The 24,319-nt window shown below is 40.0% G+C and overlaps 1 protein-coding gene across 1 annotated transcript; it reads left to right on the top strand.

Moving 5' to 3' along the window:
- The first annotated feature begins 333 nt into the window (after positions 1 to 333).
- LOC117208226 lies at positions 334 to 23,427 on the top strand. The gene is made up of 9 exons (XM_033449212.1): positions 334 to 762; positions 19,398 to 19,634; positions 19,996 to 20,108; positions 20,233 to 20,342; positions 20,465 to 20,543; positions 20,808 to 20,947; positions 21,261 to 21,407; positions 21,629 to 21,851; positions 22,356 to 23,427. The coding sequence occupies exons 1-9, from the start codon at positions 673 to 675 to the stop codon at positions 22,552 to 22,554; spliced, it is 1,338 nt and encodes a 445-aa protein (XP_033305103.1). The 5' UTR covers positions 334 to 672; the 3' UTR covers positions 22,555 to 23,427.
- The last annotated feature ends 892 nt before the right edge of the window (positions 23,428 to 24,319 follow it).

Genomic DNA, 24,319 nt, shown 5'->3' with positions numbered 1-24,319 from the left:
CAAATATAATTAACATAAAAAGAAACATTTTCCAATCTGTGAAAAAAATGAAAGGTCACCTTTTGCAAATTAAGGTCACCATCTAGTAGAAAAGAGTTTCGAAACCATATGAGAACGTTCTCGAATTTCCCAGGCACGTCGATAAAGAGATTTTCTACGCGAGTCATGTGCGGCGTGCACAGTGCTGACCTCGCGCAGCAACCATGAGAAATATACAAAGCTCATTGCCGGATTCGGAGACATGAATGCGTGGATCGCATACAATATCGGATGAAAAGGGAATGGCCGCTGCGGCACGATCTATCCCCACCAAAAACGCTGAACACCTGAGCGTCCCTGGGGGCAGCTCAGGAGGAACAGTCATTATTGCGCCAGTATAACATTCGCTTCCAGTTCTCTTGAACGAACCATCGAGTTTTCGAGACACCATCCACGAGATCACGATACGGGCGTGCTCACGATCGCCACGTTTCCTCGGTTCGTCGTTACGGAAAAGCAAAAACCGCGTGGTCGCCTCGAAACCGTCCCATCATTCGCTGAACGCGCGCGATACGATGAGATTGTTCTCGGCAAATAACGAAAATGTGACGTGAGATTGGCCTTAAGAGAGCCTTGGCAAGAACGTGACACGTTTCGCAGTCGGTCGTTCAGTGTGGCACGCACTCTGCCAAAATGCCAGTGAGAAGGACCAATTTTCACGCGTTCACCAGTGCGCTTGTGTCGATACTGTTCTTGGTTCTGGTGGCGCTTCGCGTCGGCCAGGTAAGTTTGGCAATGTCCAGTCACGAAGTTCTACGTACAACACATTTTGCAACGATTTCTTTTATATTGTCAATAAATGAAGTGCTTCACGAAATATTCGTAGCTGTTTTTATTGAAATAATTTTTATTTGCAAAATACTTTTATGTTACGATACATTATTAATCGATAGCCGAAGGAATCTCTCCATAGATGCGGATGTTTGGAGATAATTTCGTTTGAATCTTAATGATTTTTTACCCCAATCATATTACGATTGGTTTCTTGGATAGATTAGACCTCAATATCCGATTACTTTAAACAACTGTTATGAATTAAGTATTAATTAGACTTTTGTGGACCTTTTTCTCAATGTCCCCATCGAGAAGTACATTATACCCGCCGGAATGCAGGCTTGATGCAGTTGCTCTGTTACCTGTATCACTGTCGTTTATTCATCTGTGTATCGGCACGAGTTAAGATCAGCGATACGCAATCGTCGTTGGACAAACAGAATCGCGGGAAAATAGAAGTGGAATCGAAATGGAAGATGACTGTTCTTTATCTTGCTGGGATAACGCGAGATACATATAAACGCACATTCGCCGACGATAAATCGCCGCGATCGAGTGCCGAGTCTCCAGCTGACTCATTCATCTCGCGCAAATACACTCCCGTCGCTTCTAAATCGGTGTCACTGACGTTTAACCGTTAAACAAATTAGATAAATGTACAATAAGCTGCAGTCATAAATCGGTCGTTATCTAACGATTCCAATAATTTACTAAAATCTTCGTCTATCATCTCATTAGGAGAATTAGGAAAAACTTCAAGGATCCACAAGGACTGAACGGTACTCGAACGTAGTATCGCGAAACCGTTCATGAAAAAAGCAGATTGCTTAGGCATTCGCGTGCTCACCACGCAATACGATATGATACAGTAATCTATCGGCAAGTAGGTACGCTAACGGCCGCAAACGTAGCCTTTCCACATTGTTTCGGTAAGAGCGTTGCGCTCCCTCGCCGAGAAAAATTCAGATAGACCGGCTGGAGCATGGCCAGCTTCGTTGGTTTCTGCGAGAACGCGATACAGGAATGCATGTCCAGCGGGAGGGCTGCATCGTTGGATGGCACGGTTCTCTGTGTCTCGTTCCAGTCGAAATATATCGTGCGTCGAAATGCCGCGGATCCTCTGGATCTGCCTATGACCAGCAAGAATGCGGGCTACCACGAACGCGGCCACGCGTGTGCGTGTATCGATGGGACGGGCATCGAATGCGTGAATTGCACAATTACGTGTGCTGGATAAAAGAGCGAACAAACGAACGGTGTGTATTTATGCGTGAATTGAATAGGAGATATAGAAACATGTTTAAAGCTCGTACCAATGGAATGTAAATACTGGGTGAATATGAAAAACATTAGCATTATTCATCTCTTCTCCTAAGAAAATGATTCTTTTTAGAGGTACCTTGATATAAAGGAAATCTTAAGCTATTCATAAGCGAACTTTCCATTATGGATAATGCAGAAGCGTAAGTTGCTTCTACAAGAAATATCATAATCTCAGGGTGACTAGATATTTGTCTGGACTGGTTCATAACGCGTACATAACGCCCGATGCAACGAACACCCGGTATGTATCGTGCAAACACGTACCGTTTAAGTGGGCAGTGAGAAACAATGATGCACACAGCCGCTCGGCCGTATACCACTCCTCGCGGACCGAACTTTTACTTAATTAAAAAATCTATTTAACAGGAAACTGGCCTTGCCTCATACGGGGTTATCTACGACGTAAATCGTAGATACAACTTGGCTTTGGTTCGAATCCCGCGCGTATAAATAGACCTTACTCTTGGGACCCTCTCCGTGAATCGAACGTCGTCTTTTTACGTACGCACAATTACGTTCGTGTCAGCGGCGAGAAAACGCATCGGGGGGATACACAGCGAATGTTATCGAAATCGGCGATATACTCTGGAAAGCTTCGCCACACAAGAGATTCGAAAGCAAGTTGCGCAAGCTCGCAGGGAATTTTAATGGCGTTCGCCGGCTGTCGAGCTGAGTATCGGCGAATTAATTGCAAACGCTTGTATCGAACTTGCCAAGAACTTTAAGGCTCTTCTCATTTCTCTGCGATGCTTGTCAATCGAGGGCATTACCGATCATTCATAATAGTAGGTGGCCTTATTAAAGCGTACGGCCTCGCGCTGATCAATTTACACAACGCCGCTTTATTAATATTTATGAGTTACCCTACCATATCACCGCGATATAGAACGTACGGACTCGATCTGTGACACGCCGAGGTGACAAGTTTGGGTTCGTTGAGCAATTATTTTGCGCCAGTTTCGCTATGCTCCTTGCGCGTGTACGCGCGATTGCGAGTCGCACGCTACCGTCTCGAAGAATAGAACGCAATAAACGAGGATAATCATAAAATCGCGCTAACGTTGCTTGATAATTCCACATTTTATTCAACAGATATTTCTACGCGCATCATGTAATTCTAGCTAATGGTAACATACCTTATGGAATAATTCTTGTATGGTCGAATTATGATCCGATTAACCCTATGGAATAATTTTTGTATGGTCGAATTATGATCCGATTACGAGAATTTCTGGATGTAAAAACACTGTGAATACTAAGTTTGCTGTTTAATTTTATTAACTGTAAATTTTTGCACAAATCAGCAAAATTTCAGATTTTTGTTTCTATTAAAATCGTGCAGGTGCTTTTAGTAAAATTAACGCTAATTTTCATTGCAGCGGAATGAACATGAAAGCACTTGCATACTGGCAGTAATTGCAAAACCTGAATTATGTTAGAAATTTTTATGAGATGAAAATATAAATAAATTTGTTTTCCTGCATAGTACAATAAAATACACATTAAAGTTTAACGTGTAGTTTTCGTGAACAAATCTTTTTTTAGTGAGTTACATAGTACCAACTCTTTTCATGGCTCAGAGTAACAGATGTGTGTCACTACTGGTATGACTACATACGGTAGAAAAAGAGCGCGATCCTCTTAGTTAAATATTCAATCACGTTGAAATGACGCAACGCAAACTAGACATCGCCGCGTCGAAAGAAAAATCCATTCTTTCATCCTTGCACTCATCCGTGTGCGCGACATACCATTGCGCGTCTTCGAGAGCGACAGTCTCGTACAGAAAATCTTATGCTTCTCATATACCTATCTTATTCCTCAACGAGCGGAGGAATTTTCACTTTCCGCGAGAATTCCACGGGGCGCTCTGTGAAATCCACGATCACGCATGTACACTCAGCATCGTTCCTTCTGTGGCAATCGACAGAATTTAAAGCGTGACGGCATCCCTCGCGTTTATTCCACCTTTGTAATCCTCTTACGTCGGACATTTTTCGTCGAGCAGACAACCGTGCGGGTTCGTAAATTCAGCCGTTTATAAGTCCACAAACTGTGATCAAAAATCACAGTCGGATCACAACTACAATGCTCCAACGATAACATTCTATCCATTTTTGACACGTTGGACTTCGTCTAAGACCTTGGACTTAAGGATTATATTTTCGTATTGGTTTCGTACTGCGTCTCCTTTTGAAATGAAGTTTAAAAGTTAAATCAAACCGACGGATTCGTAACTATGATAGTATGTGAATGTATAGATGTAACAGTAAATACGTAGACATGTTATTGAAAATAATATTCTAATCGGTTAGCTTGATCATGCTGGTTACAAGAGCAGTTTGACGAATTAGAATATCAAATCTTAACTAGATGCAATAATATCGGAATGGTTTCTTCGGAAATGTTCCATGGTTCACCGAAGGCATGATGCAACGCACAATTAATTCTTACATGGTACATATTACTTACGGTCGATCAATCGACAAGATTTTCAACGAATTCGTGCTCTTACTTGGGTCTCTTTGAACGAATTCGCTGGTCGGGTAGGAGGATGGGTAAAGAACGAGCAAATGTCGAAGGATTTTTTCGTTTTGCTGCAGTGTAAGTGCACTGCCATATACAGAATCTTGTACAAAAACGGACAGAACCTCTGTTGTTGCATACTTTTCCTCTCATTGGCGTGTCCATTTTGGGAGAACGAGCACGGACCAGATAGCGTCTCTGCCTACGCCACAGGAGCGGCCTACGTTCGGCCGCGATAATATGTCTTTCGTTCGAGATTGCGAAAGGTACGAGAACGGGTACGAGAGGGTTACGAGCGCCGAGAGAATATCGACGATCCACCCAACGCACGGCTGGCTATAACTACTCGCAGCTGGTATATCATACGTTATATCTACATCGAAGATCAAACACGTACACACGAACGGCGACACGGAAGTATAACGCGTATTGTCAGATTTTAGACGACAGAAACATGTTCCAACGTTGCATATAAAATACTTTCTTTATTATGATAACAGTGAGATATCTGTGGAGATTGGAGGTTTTGTAACTAGGATATTTCTCGGTTCTCCTGGTTGATTATATGACACGGTTCTTCGTTAAGTTGGACTTATTGAGGTAGGGCTATTTCGAATGCGGGTTCCACGGATTTATATGAATTTAGTTCAGGAATAACTGAGGAGAAGTTCTATGTGTTTGGAATAAGTGTAACTGTAATTCTAATTGTCAGATGTTCAACTAGTTACGAGAAAAGCATGTTTGGAATTTGGAAGAATTTGAATTATTGAAGAATGATGATGTGATAATAAGTTATTCTACATGACTGACAAGAAGTGTGACCGAAGTGAGAATGACGATAATAAGGTTTCAAATTTTTGAACAATTATGTTAAATGTTATTAGTATAGACATATGAGTCATGTTATAGAATTTTTGTTGAATCATTTCATTTTCTCATAACTGATTGACTACAAACAAGTCCAAAGTAGTTACAGATTCTTATAAATTATTCAGAATTATTACTTTACTAAATTTCGTTCAAATTAATGAGGATCACATCTGAAGTAGAATTAATGTTCGAATTAGTCAAATCAAATATGTATGAGTTTGCATCACCTGCATCACACTCTGATTACCTAAATCCAGTTGAAGAAATGAAATTTGTACAATCTTGATTAATTACGCTATTACGCTTTAAAAATGTTGTGGCACTCAGATAGCTGGACCAAATATGGCCGAACAGTTTATAACCATCATGCCAGTCTGCTCTTTTTCTCTGGCATCACTGCACTTTCGAACAGACTGGTACGAAGTTCTTTTACATAGGAATGCAGATGTTCGAGGCTATGGAAAGATACAGCGTTAACGCTGCGAGGCGTCGTTTTTTCATCGATTTGCATTGGTAAATTCTAGAATGATCTGGCCGCTGGGAATCACGCATCGTTTCAACGTTACGAGCTGCGCTGTGTATCAGAGCGAACGGAAACGGTGCTAATGATGACGCGTTCCAGCCACGGCGTGCATACTATGCATCGTACTACGTACAATACGCGATTTCACCGCTATTCCCGGCTTCATTATTTTCCCGCCTATCGAGATATTACTAAACGGCAATGAAAGTGAATATGTTTAAACAATGCTGTCGCTCATAATTCTTCATATATCATTTAATGCGTATAATGCGCGAAATTCATTTATTGATGAATCATCGCGATCAAAATTATAATCGTGAAAAGATAACATGGAGTGCCATGAACATATCTTTTTTTGCACATTGAAATTTCCTATCAATATATGTAAATTCAAAGCTCAATGATAATGGGTGTCTTACGGATTTATCCTTATTAGAAATTAAGAGACATTACGTGTGTGATTTTCTGAGCGACGTTATTTCTGAAGTAAATAAATCTCGAGACTATTGTTCTCCAAGTTTGATCAGTTCAGACGAAATGCAAGTGCGCTTTTTCCCAAAAACACGCGCATGAAATAATACATGACATCCATATTTATTTAGAGACTATGGGTTTCTAAACTTTTATAACTATGTACCACAGTACTGTATTCATACTAAATCTTATCTACAATTCTCTCAACTTAAGTATATCGTCACTTGCACCATCTTCTCCTGATATTATCATTTCATTAGAACAAAGATTTGCAGATTTTTAACAAGATGTGCACCATATCTTTTGTTATGCTTCTTGGGTGGCAAAGCCCAAGACAAAGGAGCTTCGAGCTCTGAATATTCTCGGCTACGCCGCAATTAATTCTTTCTTCATCCTCATTCTCGTTTTCTTAATGCCAGCGATGCTGACAAATAAGCACCGCACCGAGTATTCGTCTTCCTCCTACGCCGCAAGGCCAGCAAAGCGTTAATACCTCGTTAAAATATTTCTCGGGAAGCGTCGTAATTAAAGGCGATCCACCTAGTCACACCTTCTATCACCATCGTGCAAATCGTTGGACAAACACGAGGAAATAGTCGTGTAATTAATGCCTCGACTACTGAATAGATAACGATATCATTCCAAATATGAGGAACTGCAATGGTAAACGAAGTAGATACCAGAAGCAAAAGCTTCAAACAGATACAAGAAAACGCATTTTTTTTAATTTGATAAGTTACATTATCCGTTACTTACAAGCTATGAACTTTCAGCGTTTATCACATTCAGAAATTTCAAGGAAGTATAAATAAAGTGTATTGGATTGGGTAAATTTATTTATTTGTATTTTACATTTCCATCTCTTTCAGTCACGGCGTAATTAGGATTTATCATAGCGATACTTTTAAAAGCTCGAATAAATTAATAAATCGTTTACCATTCCAACTTCTCAATTACCAAACAATTTTAACGGCACCCAGCAACTTTTACCATTTTCTAATACCGACTCTCTTGTAATAGGATCAGTAGCTATTTCTTCGTCATTTTATATAACGATAAAAATGCTAGATCGTTAAATCCTCGGATGAAAAACCGCATATTTAATATTACCACCGTCGGTGGAGAAGACTCGCTCGTTCCCAACCGGAGGAACACTGCCACAAAAGTTCGATTCTCTTGGTTCGTGGTTTCACCGGTGCTTCCTCGACTTCCAGATAGGATTCACGGACGCTTACATCTTTACGACAATGCCATTTCGTACGCGGCGAGATGTGTTGCCAGCGGACGGTCTGTGCACGTACACGTCGAACACAAAGAGAACCCGGGGTACTGCACACGAAGCGTGAAGAACGTACCTCTCCGTCGATTTCGTCCTGGCGTCGCCCTCGGGAGAACTACGGATATAAATCACGATCTCCACTGACGTGGCTGATTTGCCGACTGCCGTGGGCAAACCTATATGACTGCTCCATGGATCGAACCATGTCAAGTGTTTAAACTACCTATGGGCTCCGGTCCACGGAACCCAACGTGGTACCAGGGGGAGAAAAGGGATACGGAGGAAGAAGAAAGGCGAACGTACAGAGCGTTTCAGAGGTAGAATTGTAAAGTTTTGGAGGATATAATACGAATAATGATGCTTAATTCATACGCGGTAGATATCGTGGAAACGTCTGTTTGAAAGATCATACGATTGAAAATCAGAGAAAAGGGATACAGATTGAGAGAAAAGACGAACGTAGAGAGTATTTGAGAAAAGGAGTTGTAAACTTTTGAAAGATACGAGTAGTAATGATCCTCAATCTATAGTTATCGAATAGATATCATAGAAATGTTTATTCGAAGATTATACAATTCCTCGTACCAACTGGTTTCTGCGAGTAATATAAACGTATCCGTTAGATATGCGAAGAAAGTGTGAAGAATCAAATGCATCATAACTGACTAAAACGCGTATTCTCTTACAGGTCATTTATATTAGTATAAACAGCCAACTTTTATACGCATATTTGCCATGATCCACCCTTGTTTAATCATAGATACTGCAATTTTCATTTCAGTGACAACCAAGTTAACTTTGAAGCAACCTGTAAAACCACGAATCGTACCCCTCGAATTCCCTCGGTTCTACCGTTCGACTCGAAATCGAATTCACCTGGGCTCTGAATTCTTCATCGTTTTCTGGGAAACGAGGTAGAACGGCCCAGACTGCCGCATGAAATCACGCCGCTGTTTTAATGTCCCGTTCCTCCAGCTATGCACTTCCTTCTTCATCGGATTCTTGCTGTTCTCGTTCTCCTGTTCGACGCCATTATCCATCGGTTAGCTCATCGGCTTATGAGTCGACGTTCCGAAGGACAATCGTCGGAAACGTATCGCTACGTCGGATCTCCCGTAAATTCTGTGTCCCATCGAGTTTCGATACCTTCTTTATTTCGTATTTCCTTTCACGTGGCGTCACCCTTTGCAATCGAATCGTTCGTTGGGTACCGTAAAATACGCCAGTATTCGCCGCGTACGGAATCGTTGTTCTGCTGGAACAATAAACGCGCGCCGTGTGTTGCCGTTCGCAAACGTAATGATACCGTTTCGCGAAAGATAAACGGCACAGTTAAGAAAATAGTATCGGAGCAGTGATATTACTCCGTCCCGTTGTCATACACACACATTATCCGTGTCGTGCGAAATTATTGAAACGTTTTCATCCAGCTTTGTACGCTTGTTCCTTCGAATGTTTGGGTACTGTCCTCATGTGCAATATAGTAATTTAATTACGTTGTAGTAGAAAATTCTACACGTCAAAAAAATATCCATGAAATTGATGGAACATATTCTTTTCTATACTTGGCAATTTTAAATGAAAATTCATGAAAATAGATTTTTGATAATTAGATGTGGATGTTTATGTGTATTTATTACAGGTTTATGAAAAAATGTACAGTGACATATTAAATACAGTGATTGGAAGAAGTAATTCAGAATGAAATGTGGAATTTGCTAAAAATATGCTTCACTGCATAATAAGGATACGTGCAAATATTTCTTGTAACCACTTCATAGAAGAATATATAAAATACTTGTTATAGCATATGGTAGATAAAATAGATCTCAATCTTCCTTTAATGTAGGTGGACGTATGAATTTACATAGACATTTGCAGTCTTGTGTCCATAGTTACTTAAATTATTCAGTATACTGCTATACATTTCGAAAGATATCGTAAATTCGAAGCTTTTAAAACATGTTCTTGTGAAGTATACCTAAAAGCTAAAGGACGGTCGTTTAGAAGTAAACTAGTTAATTTACAAATAAACAACAAAATAAATATAACAACTCGAAATCGAGTGGTTAATGAAATAGTGCATTTAACTCCTTAAGAACAATTTCGAAAGATTTATGTACAGCGCTCCTGTCTGGAAGTCAAGGCTTTCGAAGCCACGGGAGCATCGATTTCGCCACGATACGATAGTTGGACCAGTGACCTCAACCGGTCATAAAATCGAGCGTAGTTTTGCCTTTTTGCTTTTAAATTTCGTCGCTTTCACTTTTCGCCATACTTTTCCGTCTGGCCACTGGCTGCGACTCTGTCTTGCTCTTCGACGAACCCTTTCCTTCGTAATGTTTCTCTCTCAAGACGACGAGAAACGCTCGATCCCGTTTATTAATCGGAATGCGGCTCTGAGAGGAACGTCCAAGGCAGCACGCAATTCATATTCAGATTCCAAGTTGCAAACACGCCAACGAAGTTGTAGAAAAAATATTTTATAATTATGATCAATCATAAATAACATCCTTTTTAAATCATTTCTTTTATTCTGACTATGTTATATTGCGTATTTGAATAATTTGATTTGAAATGAATATAAAATTAATGATGATAGATAAGAATCTAGCAATTTCTAGTCATTTTAGATTCTGATAAGAAAACTGGAACTAATTGCAACGATATCATGATATTTTAATAATTTAATCGGCTTGATGAGTGGCTAGCGACAGAGTAGCAGAAGTTGCACGTGAAGATGAAATATGTATTAATTGCTATGCTTTTATTATGCTTGCACGAACTGCTTAAACTCGATGTAGAATTAATCACAACGAAAGAGAGAGAGGCTCCCTTTCTTGGAATTCCGATAGAAGCTGTGGAAACATACGTTATTTTCATTTCAGTGGTTTTATATTCGACGCAGGCTTAACGGCGCGACGTCGGAAAGTATCCGATTTTCTTTACCCAGACACAAAAAGATGATTCTCTTTCAATCTGTCTAATGAGTTATCGTTGAAGATTAAGCAACCATACAGTCAGCCGCGATAAACGATCCGCCGTTGATACAACAATTTATTAATAAGCATACCTGGGTCCGAGCGTAAGTCTACGAAATTTGCAATCGTGTCAGAGATTAATTAAAACCGCGTAGAAAAGGCTGTCGAGGTACCGAGGTTCTCTGGGCTTTATTCGCCATGTATCGTTCATTTTAATTTCTTCCATGTGTGCCCGCGATTATTAGAGAAGAGCTGCTCGCTCTACGAGAAATTACATCGACCGCCGCCGCTGTAAGATTTATTAATTGCACCGTACGTACGTTCCTCATTCAGGTTTTAACAGTTCAATTAAAAACAGCGATAACTGGACTACGATATTAACATCGACCTCATCGATTAAATTCCATATAATTATACAGAATTTGTATTTCGCGTGATGCTTCATCGTTCAAAAGTACTCGGACACTTGCTTCTTTATATTATAATAACTTTGCATAATAGCATACTATGGCACTATCGAACTGATTTTTAAATATACTATACGCAATAATTAAATTGACGTTTGTAATTTTTAAAATTGTTGGAAATATTTTGGTACCTCATGAGCTTATTGTTCTTAGATATTTTAATTTGTGAATTTTGATTTACATTAAGAAAAACTTCCTGGTTAAATGAAAAGACTTCTGACGTTAATGCAAGGGATAATATTATAAAATATAATATTAAATATATGCAGATATATACAGATATATACAGACATACAGTAAATAGCAAAATATATTATTTCTATCTTTCAATGGGTAATTTAAATCTACGGTGTGTTAGGTAGTAAACACTGCTTCTGATGATTAATTCATCATTAACTTATATTCACTTCCAATTTCAAAATTCATTTTGATTAAATTCACCATCTTATTTTGCCATATACATTTGAGTATTCTTTCTTCCTACAAATCTGCTGTATAAACGATCACGTAGTATATGCGTATGCATATACGTGTTTATTATATTAAACTGGCGCCATAGTTCCTTTGTTCGTATTACGATAAAAAATCATTATGGTAAAAATTCACCCAGATAGGTAACATCGTAGATGTTGTAGGGAACAGCATCGGCATCCACTCGTTCAAACACCTTAACATTATTGAAACTTATCGTTTATCTATTTATCGACGCAGGTGGTGAAGGTAATAAGCAACGTTGCTCTCGCGCCACGCGCGTTTCGTATAATCGTAATAATTTCACGCAATTCACTTTCGCCATTCAATAACACGCATGCAGAAAGCGTATAGTATACACCCATACACTGACCATTAGCCAACACCGATGTATAGTACCACACATATGTACACATAAATGCGTTCGCGCGATCTCTTGCGGTTATTAAACCTACGATACGCGGACATACGTGTGAATGTATTCATGACCGTGCGTGTGCATTTCTATTAGTCCGTAATATATACGATAAGAAACAAACTCGTTGCGAATCTCATCTCCGTGTTATTTGCACAAGGCGTAATCGGTTACTTTTCAGAAAGAAAGCGGATTCCTTGACGCGAAGAGTTACGTAACTTAAGACGACAGAATCGATCGCTTGAAACACAATGACGCACGACAAAAGAGTAAAATAACGGAATACCATTAGCCACTATACAAATTTAACGTCTAACGTTTCATGGTATACTATACAAATTTCATAAAAACGTGACCGATATCCTATACGTATTGTCGAGAACGAAGGGGTGAAATCAATATTTTCCATCGTTAAAATTGCAAGTGGTAATAATACGAGGATCATATAGACATCGTTCGGTTTCAACAGAGCGAGCTTTATGGGCTGTTTTTCTGCCACAAGCAAACTGATTAGAGGAACGCTTATTGAAACGATTGTATCGTTCCTAACTACCAATGCAACCGATCATGCTGGCTATAAAAGTACATATATGTTTCTCTATCGAATTAAGTCGATATCCATCGGCAGTGCTCGTGTTCAAATTTACAAGGTCTAACGAAGGTAACTCAATATATTACGCGCGTACACCACGTTCCTTTCATCGTTCCACTAATTGCGTCGAGTGCATCAAATATGCTTTCACTTGATGTTTTAGAAGAAAATCACGGAGGCTCTCTTTGAGCGCATTGTCTCGTGAACGACGCGGAACATAATAGAACGGAATGCGGGAGCTCTCCCGCGAGTCGAACGCTCGCTCGTACACAGAGCGGAATCTTCTGCGGATCGCACACTTTCACGTGTCCCGGCTTTTCTTTCGAACCGTTTCTACCATGCGTAAATTTAACAGACAGCGTGCCAGGGCCCGGTGCACACTCTGCTTTCACTTACACGCTTTCGGGTTTCGAGAGGATCGCGCTCCCGTAAAAGTGGGAGGAGATGACGCGCCCGCCCGATCAGATACCGCGAAACTTAAATTTACAATTACTTCCGACGATGGTTAATCTGATAATTTCCGAGTCGAAATATTGAACGGACGAAAGCGAGTTTCATCTCTTACAAAGTGTCTTGTAGCTTTCGCGAGGCTCCTCCCAGTCCTTAAATATTACAAACAATTAAGCCAATCGTGGCCATTGAGGCCTTTTTATGAGGTCAGTTCCTTGCGATGCGGGTTTTAATTCATCGTTTTCAGCGAAGATTGCGTTGGGTTATGACGTTTCTTTTTGTAAAATGGGAACAATTTGGAAAATAGTATGGGCAAATGTTCAACATTTGAAATACTATTAGTATATGATAAAGCGATGCCACTTTTATATTAAATAATCTTATAGTTTGTAGTTGGCTTGTCTAGTAGTTCAAGTTAGTTACAAGATAATTTTAACAACAATATACATACGAATATTTACGATAAGATGGATAATTGTACATAGTTTTCTACATTTCAGGCTTCATTCGATAATTTCACAATCACGGTAACCAAACCTAAGTTTTGAACCCAATAATTTCGTAATTCTCAAAAATCGAACTTTGAACAATGTACCGTGTATTTTGAAAGAACGACAAATGTGTCTGTTCTCTTAGACCAATTAATCAAAACTACATTTTATGTTGATTTACGACAAAGAGGCTATAAAACCAATGTATATATATATATAAATATTTACTGATGGCGAATGCTTCTTTATCGATGAGAAGGAAATCGAAGTTTCACCGAGTCCCCCTCTTAGAAATTTCTTCGAGGATCTTCCTTCTCGGAAGTCATTTGTTTGGTTGCGTACCGTTCGACATAACCGTTTTCCCTGAATGCTTCCGTGTAAACGGTCATTATTAAACAATGTGTGTGTTAAACAATGTGCCGTTAAACGTCCAGGCATAAAACTTGCCAAACGATCGGATCGCAAATTGTACGACGAAATGGTAAGCGCCATTTCTGGCGAAAATGCCGCTGGCTTGGGTTTCGGTGGACGTGAAAAAAAAGGAGAAAAGGAAAAGAACAGGAAGAAAGGGAAAAAGAAAAGAAAGAAAGGAAGGAGAGAAAATCGACGACACAGACGGTTAGACGAAAGAACCTGAAGAAGGCAGGGTCAATAACATACGTTTCGGCTGTCTCCTTCTTCCTTTTTCCTCGCAAGATAATTCGAGAGCTGGCTCGAGCCCTCTGGCCAAAGAATGCGCTTTCTACGTTGCATGTATCCAGCGTACGTGCAAGCAGTTCGCATTGACAAACGCCTTAGAGCTCTGCCTGTAATAATCGTAAAGAAAAGGAACAAAAAGGAACGATACATCTGATAACGTCGTAATTGTTATATTAATGTCTGGTAGTCTGCTTTGTACGTAATTTTATCGTTCGAAGGTGTTGCATGATCGCCACGTTACCTTCATGGACGTATTTCTTCGTAATGATATAATTTATGCTTCGAACACGGCCCAACTGTATGTTAATCGGAAGTATGTGTTTTTCGGGTTTAATCGACCATGTAAATAAAGAATCATTTAGAATCATAGCTATAAACTCGAACAGTTAGGGAAAGATTCTTAACAGACACTTCATAGATACCACGGATTTTCTTTCTAAGTGAAATCAACTTGTGAGATCGCTCTTTATTTACAAAAAAGGTGTTCGAATTCTCTACTAATTAATTCAGCGCTCTATAAAAATAAACTTTCACAATGCATTTCTCATTATTGTTCTTGTTATGCTGTCGATGGTACAGACAAAATTAATTAATAACCAGTTCATTAAAATCACGACTCTACTTTCGACACACTGATATTTTAAGGCATTATATGCATATTTTAGCACGCTAATGTGTACCTCCTTTTTGTATAAGTTCTCAATCGTGCAACTTTGAAACATTCTATACTTTCGAACGTTTAAAGAATGCAGGCAATGAGTGGTGAGAAACTGATATATTTCCTTTTCAAGTTCAGGTTCCTGTGCGTTGGCGAACATATTGAGGGACAGAGAGTGTTTTCACGAAAAAACAATGGTACATCGAACGTGAAAGAAGGTCGGGAGGCATGTAAACAATTACTGCAAGTTGTTTCTTGAAACTTGCTTCCTCAGGAAGACCGGTGGCATTGTAAACGCCTGTAGTATATTACAGTTTGCGAGTGTGACACAGCAGCATTGTTCCACGGAGACGTGACTTCCTCGTATTTTTCAATTACTCGGCCGTACCACGTGCTGTTCCGCGCACGTTTAGTATTTTTCCAGAGCTTCGTTATAACTTTCCGCTTGGAAGACTTGCCAGTGAATCAAAAAAGATCATCTCTGTTCTGTGTACGGTATTTATTTCTACGAACGAACGACAGTTTTATAGCAATCATACTTTTTAGAACGGAAGGACTCCATTTACTGGAATGAAATTTTAATCGGTGCTTGATTAAATGAATTACTGTCAATTGAATCCAATTAATTGTACATTTAATGTTTTTAGTACAAATAAAAAATCTTAGGTAGTAAAGAGAATCACTGAATTCCTATTATGCGAATTCCAGATACAGTGACTCACAAATATACTTGAACACACTGAACACAATAAAGACCTACCTGTACATACGTAATGAGACATTGAGAATAAAAGCGAACCACGATATTTAACAGATTGAGTAATTCATTGTATAAAATGGATGTGAGCAGAAAATATTCACTGCAGTAACTGTTTTCGTTATGCTACTTGACGAAGGGTTTGATTTGAACAAACCAAATTATTTCATGTTTGTATGATTCATATAGCTTATTGGAATAAAGTTTTTAGGACAAAATTAATGATACATTACGTTAAGAAAGAATACGATTTATAATTGGTCTGTTTTTGCTCTCTCTGCCTCGTTTGATGATACATATTCAAATATTTTCGTGAGTCACTGCATATAAACTGTCTATTTTTCGATAGATACAAGTAAGTATCCACTGTGACCAAAAAAGGAAGAATTTGAAAAGTTTTAAACAACACCCCGGCCTATCCTCCGGCTACTTCTACGAACTTGGATCGAAATGTGCAATACGTATCTCCTACTCCTCCCGAAGAAACGATAAAAAGAATCGGAAATCCTGATAAACTACGGCCATCCAAAGAGAACAGTAAAACTTTCTTTCGAAACCCCTTTATCTCGAACAAGCAGAAGTTTCACGGTTTAGCGGCGGTGTGTACTCGAAACCCTATACCTATTCACGTATTTAATAAAAGCGATACGGCGAAGCGAAGGTTCGCGTATGTCCGACGTTTCGATAAGTCCGCCAATATATTTCATTCGATTCGGAAAAAATAGTCGCCGCTTCACAGTCGATACTATTCCGCCCTCGTTCCTGCGGCTCGCATACTTGCCCCATGGGTGTGTACTATCGGAATGTGTTGAAACATTGCGGCCACAAGGCGGTCGGATTAAATCTTGATACATTGCCGCTATCCACGCGTAAAATTCGCGCTCGCGCGAGCACACCGCGCGCGCGCGCGCTCTCGTGCACACACACACCTCTATGAAGATGTTGTTACACAGTTTCGCCTATATAGACGAAGCCGAAAAAATTCATTGATTTATCGACCGGGGTTTTGATTGTCGATAGCGTGCATTCTATCGTAGCGAATTACTAAGTGGCCACTTGCCCGCCACGGTTCCTTGTACATGAATTATTCTATTTCGTGACCGGCCGTCGCGCGTCCGCGCCGGCTAATTGTTGCTTTCCCCGTGGACGAGTAAAATCGCTCGTTAGCGAGTTACATCGATCGTTGATCCGTTCGAACGCCGCTTCCAGCCCGTGTTCCTCGTGTCCCACGCAAAATTCGCCAACAACCCGACACGTTCTAGATGTTATCTAACCAGCGCGCTAGCTCGGATCGCGTTAACTTTCGTTTATATAAGCAGCCGGTTCCGTGATGTCACCCTCATTTTCTTCTGCCCACTATTCTCGTCTCTCCGCTACCTGGACAAGGCACAGTGTTCAGCAATTGATTGCGTCACCTTAGACATCAAATGGGGAAGGGGGGCGTGTTCCATGGCGTGAGCACACGTTTTTTACGTCTCCAACGCAGGAAGAAAGCTATGCTCACTACAATGTCGACTTCAATTAACGTCTAGCACGCGACCATAGTTTCGCGTGAATCCACCAGAGGAGATGTATAAAAGATTTCGTGTAATATCAAATGTTGCGTGCATTTACGACCCGCCCAATGATCGTGAATCATAGTAATTACGCACATATCGTGATTCTCCTTACGATCGTAGAAATTAGAAAAGACCTCTACGTTTCTTATAACGATGCAATGGTAGAGCCGTGTCCTTCATTGGAGCTCGTCTCACATTCGAAGCCTCGAGGACCTTTGGTCTCGTTTCTTCTCCTGCCGGCCTCTTCTTGAAGTATTCGTTAATTGGAGCTACCGTATCGATTACGTAAAGCCTCGGGTCTCAAGCGTATACTCGCAATCAGCCTATAATTAACGCATTCCCTTCTCCTGCAATCGCAAGTCTCGAGAAAATGAATTCGTTGTTGTTTGCAATACGACTGGCAAATAGATAAGTAGGCTAAACGTATAACTGACTATAACGAAATAACAAGTCTAAGATCACAGCTAACTTAGCCAAGGTATATTACGAAAAGACGAACGATCCACGAGGATCGCGTTAACCAACGGAACTAATCGTTCCGAATGAAAGAAGTTGGCATAAAAAGAAATTCGGAAGGATGTCATTCGTCAGTGTCGAAAGGAAGACAAAGGCAGTCTGAGTTTTGGTATTCTAAGGATAATAGAATATAGACGGCGAACGAGATAGGGATACCATAAGCATGCAGAACAGAGACCGAAAAAGGAGCAATCAGTAAAACGCAAGGACGCGCGTATACGTTACCATGTCGTGTTCTCATAATCGATTAGCCGTTCGCGAAGAGGAGGAATCCTTTTCTGTAACCCAACACGTCTCTGATCTTTCTCTCTTTCTCCGCGGAGAGAGGCCACTGAAGCATTTAGGACCGTTGGCCTTGCAACCGCCTACGTTCCAGACCTTTGTCTCGTTTCCAAGAGACTCGATGCTTGTCGCGGTGGCATCTCTTTCGCTCGTCTCTAGCTCGGTTCTATTTTATTGTTGGCGTATATCCGTCTGGCACTTCTGGACGTACTTATATGTATACATGTCTACCATATACCGTGACAAGAACGTGGTGAGGCCACATGAAATTGAAAGTTAGCGTGGGTCGATAGCTGCCGCCCAGACCGGTCCAAGTTTACTTGGGCATTAAGTTAGCGATTGGCACGAGAAAATATCACCGATCTTTCGTTATGACTCAAGAGCTTCGATGGGTATGCATGGCCGAGCAAAAACTCGTGAATTTCGATCGTTTTCTATAGGGGTATCCGGTACATAATTCGCCATGGTCACGAGAATTCTTCCCCTTGTCTGATTGTAATTAATTAAATAATTTATAACCACGAGACGAACGGTGGACGCTTGAGGCCTGGTATGCGATCTTTAAAGGGCAAGGGGCAATTAACTGAGTATAATTAAAGCTGGCAGACTAATTAGCCTGGTATGTTAATATCTATTCTTGGTTCATTTTTTTGTATCTTTTACAACTGCGATTCTCATGATCCATGTTCCATCTTCAGCTGTCGATATATCTGTACTATACGCAAATGTTGGAAAACGAAAGTGGAGAAACGAGCTTTACCAGCGTGTCTTCCTTCAGATTGAAAATCGACCATCCCGATGAATATATATTTTGATATTCGTTTTCACTGCCTATCTTTGCAACAGAATAGAGAATATCTTTGTACTGTTATATTCTAGTTGCAAGTGAATCTCTTAGAAACTAAACTAATCAATTACGTTTTTTTTTCTTAATTCATTAAATTCATACATGAAAGTGTTCAACTCTAAAAAAACCAAAGATTGATTACTATATGCAGAAAACAATTCTCAATTTGAACATAAATTTCAAAAAATATTTGTGGTACCATCGTTTTTCTTTACCTTCCAATATATGGAGTCGATTAGTATGGCTCCTGGCTGACCTAGATATCGCTTAGCGTTCATCGAAAAAACTACCGTAACAAGCAAACAACTTTAGTAACCATCTACAGTAGTTGAATTCGTTATCAAAGTCTCACTCGATCAGGCTGTTTGCTGTCAAAAGTCAATGTAATTCTTGTTCAATCGCAGGTCACCGGACAATTATTGGACACGGAGTTTCAACCGACGGTTACAGCAACATGTAAAGCCGGCCACATGACGATACGAGTGAACCTGAATCAAAGTTTCGTGGGAGCTATTCATGCCAGAGATTTTCGGACGCCGCAATGTATGGCGCCCGGAAACGGCTCTACACACGCCACGCTCGCCATTAATCTTCTCGCGCCTAAAGGCTCCCCGGATTATTGTGGCGTTTTGGTAAACAACGTAAGCGATCTTTTCCATTTCTATGATTAAACCTCAAACACATACTGATACCACTTTTCGATGTGAAAAGATGTACTTGTTGAAACAAATGCTTTAAAATCGAAAAGTAAGGTCAGGTAAGGAAAATGCTCAATTTACTGTCGCATTTTAAATTCGTTCTTGATCTTCAGATATTACGAAACATTCTGTATAACTATGCTTGCGAAACGATATCACAGAAATATCAGAATAGAACACCGCGTTCAACTCTCATTACTTCGGCCGATAACATCAAGAGACTCTATTCGTTTGGTGGAAAACGTCGTCCTTCATTAAACGCGCTCGCAACAAATTTCCCTTAATCCCGTTGTAATTCTTGCAGGACACCGAGGAACGGTCCATTCCTATCGCGGTAAGGATACACAAGACGTTAGAGCTGGCGGACGATAAATTTTACGTGATCACGTGCGGAAAAGCTGGATTCAAAAACGCCAAGTACATATCACAGTTTATTAATATTATCCTGTATCTCGGTGGAATCGCCAGCAATCCACGAGAGTGGATTGCTACACAGAAAGACTTTAATATCCTAACACGACACGTTAATTTCTTTGCTCAGAAACGAGACCTCGCTAGTATCTTTGCGCCTTTTGGACGGAGGCCACAAAGTGCAAGAGGCTATTTATGGTCACAACTACACTTTGCGTGCGGAGATCTCGCGACCAGATGGTTCGTACACAGCAACTCTTACTCCGTTTCACTCCCTACGTTTAATTGGAATTAACGAGCACGCGTAGCGCGTGAACGCGCGGTCGCGTTCACGCGTTCTCATCGATCTTTCTCGTTTGCAGGAATGTATGGAATCAAAGTAAAGTCCTGCTTTGCGTTCAACAAACGAAACAGCAGCGTACAACTGATCGACGATAAAGGGTACGTTTTACATCCACCCCGTTTATCTTCATTTGTTCATCCTCTAGGACGAATTCATTTATCAAAATCGTTCATATACCTATAAAGTTTGTGGAAATCTAATCTATAATAGTTACGTAAAACTGTCGATTACTTTTGTCGAACGGATCAATGATAATTCCAACAGAGTTACATAATCCCGATATGAATTTTACGCGATTCAAGCTGTCACGGCTGTGATCACGATCATAACCGGTTGCGTAACGTTCATTTTCCATGACAAAGGTGTCCCGTAAAGGCTCGGGTCATGACGAAATTCATCTACGATCGAAACACTGGCCTGGCGGATGCGACATTGTTCTCGATGTTCCGGTTCCCTGACAGTCCGCAGGTGCATTTTCAATGTGACATCGCCGTGTGCAGAGGTAAACTGATTCGCTGAATGATTTCCGATTACGGCCTGCTTCGATCTGGGTTACAGCGTGCCGTTCAACTCGGCTCGGCAATTAACATATACCCTCGAAACTTTCTTTGGACGTTTAGTAAACGCGTTATTTGAACGGACACCGACAACCATAGTCGTATCGCGTCTAGGTTCGTTCGATTACGCTTCCTACTTTGCAAGAAGAAATTTCAGAACGCTTTCCTCGCGGTGGTCGAGCGAGTGTCGAACGGTAAATAATGCGTCGTAATAGATAACAGGTGAAACGTAAAACGGTTTATCTTCTTTTCCACCAGGAAGCTGCGGTATCCCCGTTTGCGAAGGCGATAACGAGGAAGATATAAAGGGAGCGTCCTTAATTAATGGGCAAAGCGTGAGCGGCGAGGAAGGAGTGCTTCTAGCCGGCACGAGCGTGTTCGTTCTTGACCCTGGTCAAACGCCATGTAAATATCACGCCATACTTTTCATACTATACCATCGCTTCCTGCTTACTCCGTGGATAACACCGCGTGATTATACTCATACCTCCTACTTGAACTCCTACCTCCGGAGTTGAATTAATTAGCCACCACGCAGCAGGTTCTCCATTTCGACGAGATTCTCTGTTCTCAATTTTCCACAGGAGAGGTTTCTTATAGTTGTTAACGCGGTACTTGTTTCATAGCCGTTCAGACATTGTACGAGGATGGCAGCGTTCACCCGTTATGGCTGCTGTGGCTGGCAGTAGCTCTTGGCATTCTGTTCCTCATCATGCTGATAATCAATATATTCCTCTGCTCCGCGATGACCTGCAGCTGCACCAGGACGGACATTATCGAGAAAGAGCCATCGATTATCGAGGACTACGATCCGTATCGTAGCTGGCATGGCTCCCAATACGGCTCGAGGTTCGATTTTATTTCTCATTGGAACGACGTTTCAGATCATAAGAACACGAAGACGAAAGATTCCTTGAAATTCCACGGAACTTGTAATTAGCCCGAAGGCGAAAGAGATTCTCTTTTAGTGCGGAGTGTAATTGAGATGTTTAGAAAAGGAGGATTCGAGGAATTTGCGTGCTTCGAATTGATTGAAACACGGTAGTGAATTCTTTGGATCGATTGCTAGCTTGTTGAAGGGAAATAATGAATATTGCTCGCGTGAGCTAAACGAGCATATGAAATGCATAGCGAAGAAAAAATACTTCTTTCTTTTCAAACATATTTTAGTCAATTTAGTATTGCTCGTGAAACTTGATGCTACTTCGTACGTCATATTTAAAAAATATTATGGCCTTTAATTATTATATTCAAAGTGACTAATCGTCTACGTGTTTGATCTATCAACGCATTGTCATCGAGATTATTTTTAGCAACGATCGAACACTCGACTGAATCATTGCCTGTGTTTAGGTACTCCTTAAACGGGAAGCAAGGATATGCTTCCGGAGGATCGACGATGAATTCAACCAGGTCGATATCGACGAACAGCGATCACTACGCCATAGTCCATTCAAGGCCAGGAAGCAGATATTCCGGACCAGGTCAAAAGCATCATCACCATCACAGAGGGCCGCCGTCGAACATCGGTTCGCACTATTCTGGAAAATAATATTCATCAAACTTACATATATAACGAAAAAAGAAAAGATGGATAGAACAAACTATCATTTTGATTAATATTTCAAACATAATTGAAGCTCTTCTATAACAACGCAACCACGCGTAACGGGTATCTAGATTCGATAGAGTCATTGCTCACACTGTTCAAAGACAAACTACACGAATATCGAGATAATAGACAATGGTTGATCCTTGACTCGAAACAAAAGCATACAGACGCGTTGCAATAATATGCTTGATTATATTCTTAACAAAGAGCAGTAATGAACACTTACACTGTTTGGGAATTCTTTTCGCGTTAAGGATTGACTTACGTATAGCTTGATACGTCCTCAATAGTTACTACTAATATATGATACACTTAGTTCGCAATTCCTGCCTTCAAAGAGTATTTTTGTATTAATATTCAACTATCGTCTGACTCGTACTCCCGTTTTCTCAAAAAGGCAGGAAACTTGAGAAAGATCAAATATTAATTTGTACGCGGATTCTACAATGAAATAACACATTTCATTCGTAGGTATATCGAGATATGGCAATCCGTTCCATTTACTTTTAGTATCTCTGTACGAGAGAAGGTTCTTCAACTAGATCGTATATGTATCATATGATAGTCATAAATATAGGTATTTAGCATTCTTTTTCACTATGTTGCGTAATATCTACTTAATTAAGATGGAATTACACGAACGCTTTTGTACATAAATTCATTAATCAGAAACATCATCCTTTGTCCTAGCGACGCGTAGGAACGTTCTTTCGTGCGCATGTATGGTTCTCGCACCGTTCAACTAGAGGTATTATCTTCATGAACAAAATTTGTATTTTGTATAAAGAAAAGAAAAAAACATCTACGAATTCTGGAAAGTAGCTGGAACAAAGAATGTAGTAACTTGAAAATTAATCTGTCGCGGACAACAAAATAAATTTTGCATTTTGTACAAAGAAAGAAGCAAGAAAATCTACGAATTCTAGACAATGGAACAAGAAATAGACTTAGAGAGTCACTTCGTTTTTTCGTTGACACGAATTTTTATTGTTACAGCTCAATGAAACATTCCATGTTCAACGAGTTACAAGTATATGCCTTTTTAAATACAGTAAAAATGTAGAAAAAGTTTCTGGAAACGTTTATTCTACCTGGACCCATTCAAATCTGTAATTTTCGAACGATGCTAAAATTTATTCCACGAACAAGATTTCGTTTTCATAGAGAGTAACGTTTCGAATTCAATGGATGCATAAGTATGATAAATTTCCTTTCTATCAAGCAGACGATGCACAAGTGAATGAACGCTGGAGTAAAACGTGGATCGCGTGACTTACCTACTTTACAAAGAAAATCAAACGTTTTGAAATATTATAGATGCAGTTATTCTGTAATTAAATCTGTACGTGTTCTCGTAAGATGGTATTATCAGTAAAAATATGCGACACCGGTTGTTGGGGTGTGTTGCATACCAGTCGTTCATGAATACATCTAGTCACGTAAATACGCACGTACATTATTCGCTTTGTCATACTAAATACCTACTTCATGGGGGACGAATACGATACTGCATTATGGTAAACTGCAGTTAACATATCTAAAGTTTCAGATTTATAAATGATAACTAATATATAAATAATAAATAGGTTACGGACATTTATGCAGATTCGTGCTTTTGTAAACCCAAGCACTACTAAATTTTACCTATTAAGTATTGTTATAATGAATATTCTACTTTGGATATTTCATATATTTTTGTTTATTG

The sequence above is a fragment of the Bombus bifarius genome, unplaced genomic scaffold (genome assembly GCF_011952205.1).
Source record: "Bombus bifarius isolate JDL3187 unplaced genomic scaffold, Bbif_JDL3187 scf7180000008058, whole genome shotgun sequence".
Classification (NCBI taxonomy): domain Eukaryota; kingdom Metazoa; phylum Arthropoda; class Insecta; order Hymenoptera; family Apidae; genus Bombus; species Bombus bifarius.
The sequence above is the reverse complement of the archived record's forward strand: the minus strand, read 5'-3'. Positions and strand labels throughout refer to the sequence as shown.

Bases quoted from the DNA above. Each gene is read 5' to 3' on its own strand.
- LOC117208226 (XM_033449212.1), top strand. From the start codon at position 673: ATGCCAGTGAGAAGGACCAATTTTCACGCGTTCACCAGTGCGCTTGTG. The intron at 763-19,397 runs GTAAGTTTGGCA...GTTCAATCGCAG, and splicing joins TGGCGCTTCGCGTCGGCCAG to GTCACCGGACAATTATTGGA. The intron at 20,544-20,807 runs GTACGTTTTACA...TCCATGACAAAG, and splicing joins CAACTGATCGACGATAAAGG to GTGTCCCGTAAAGGCTCGGG.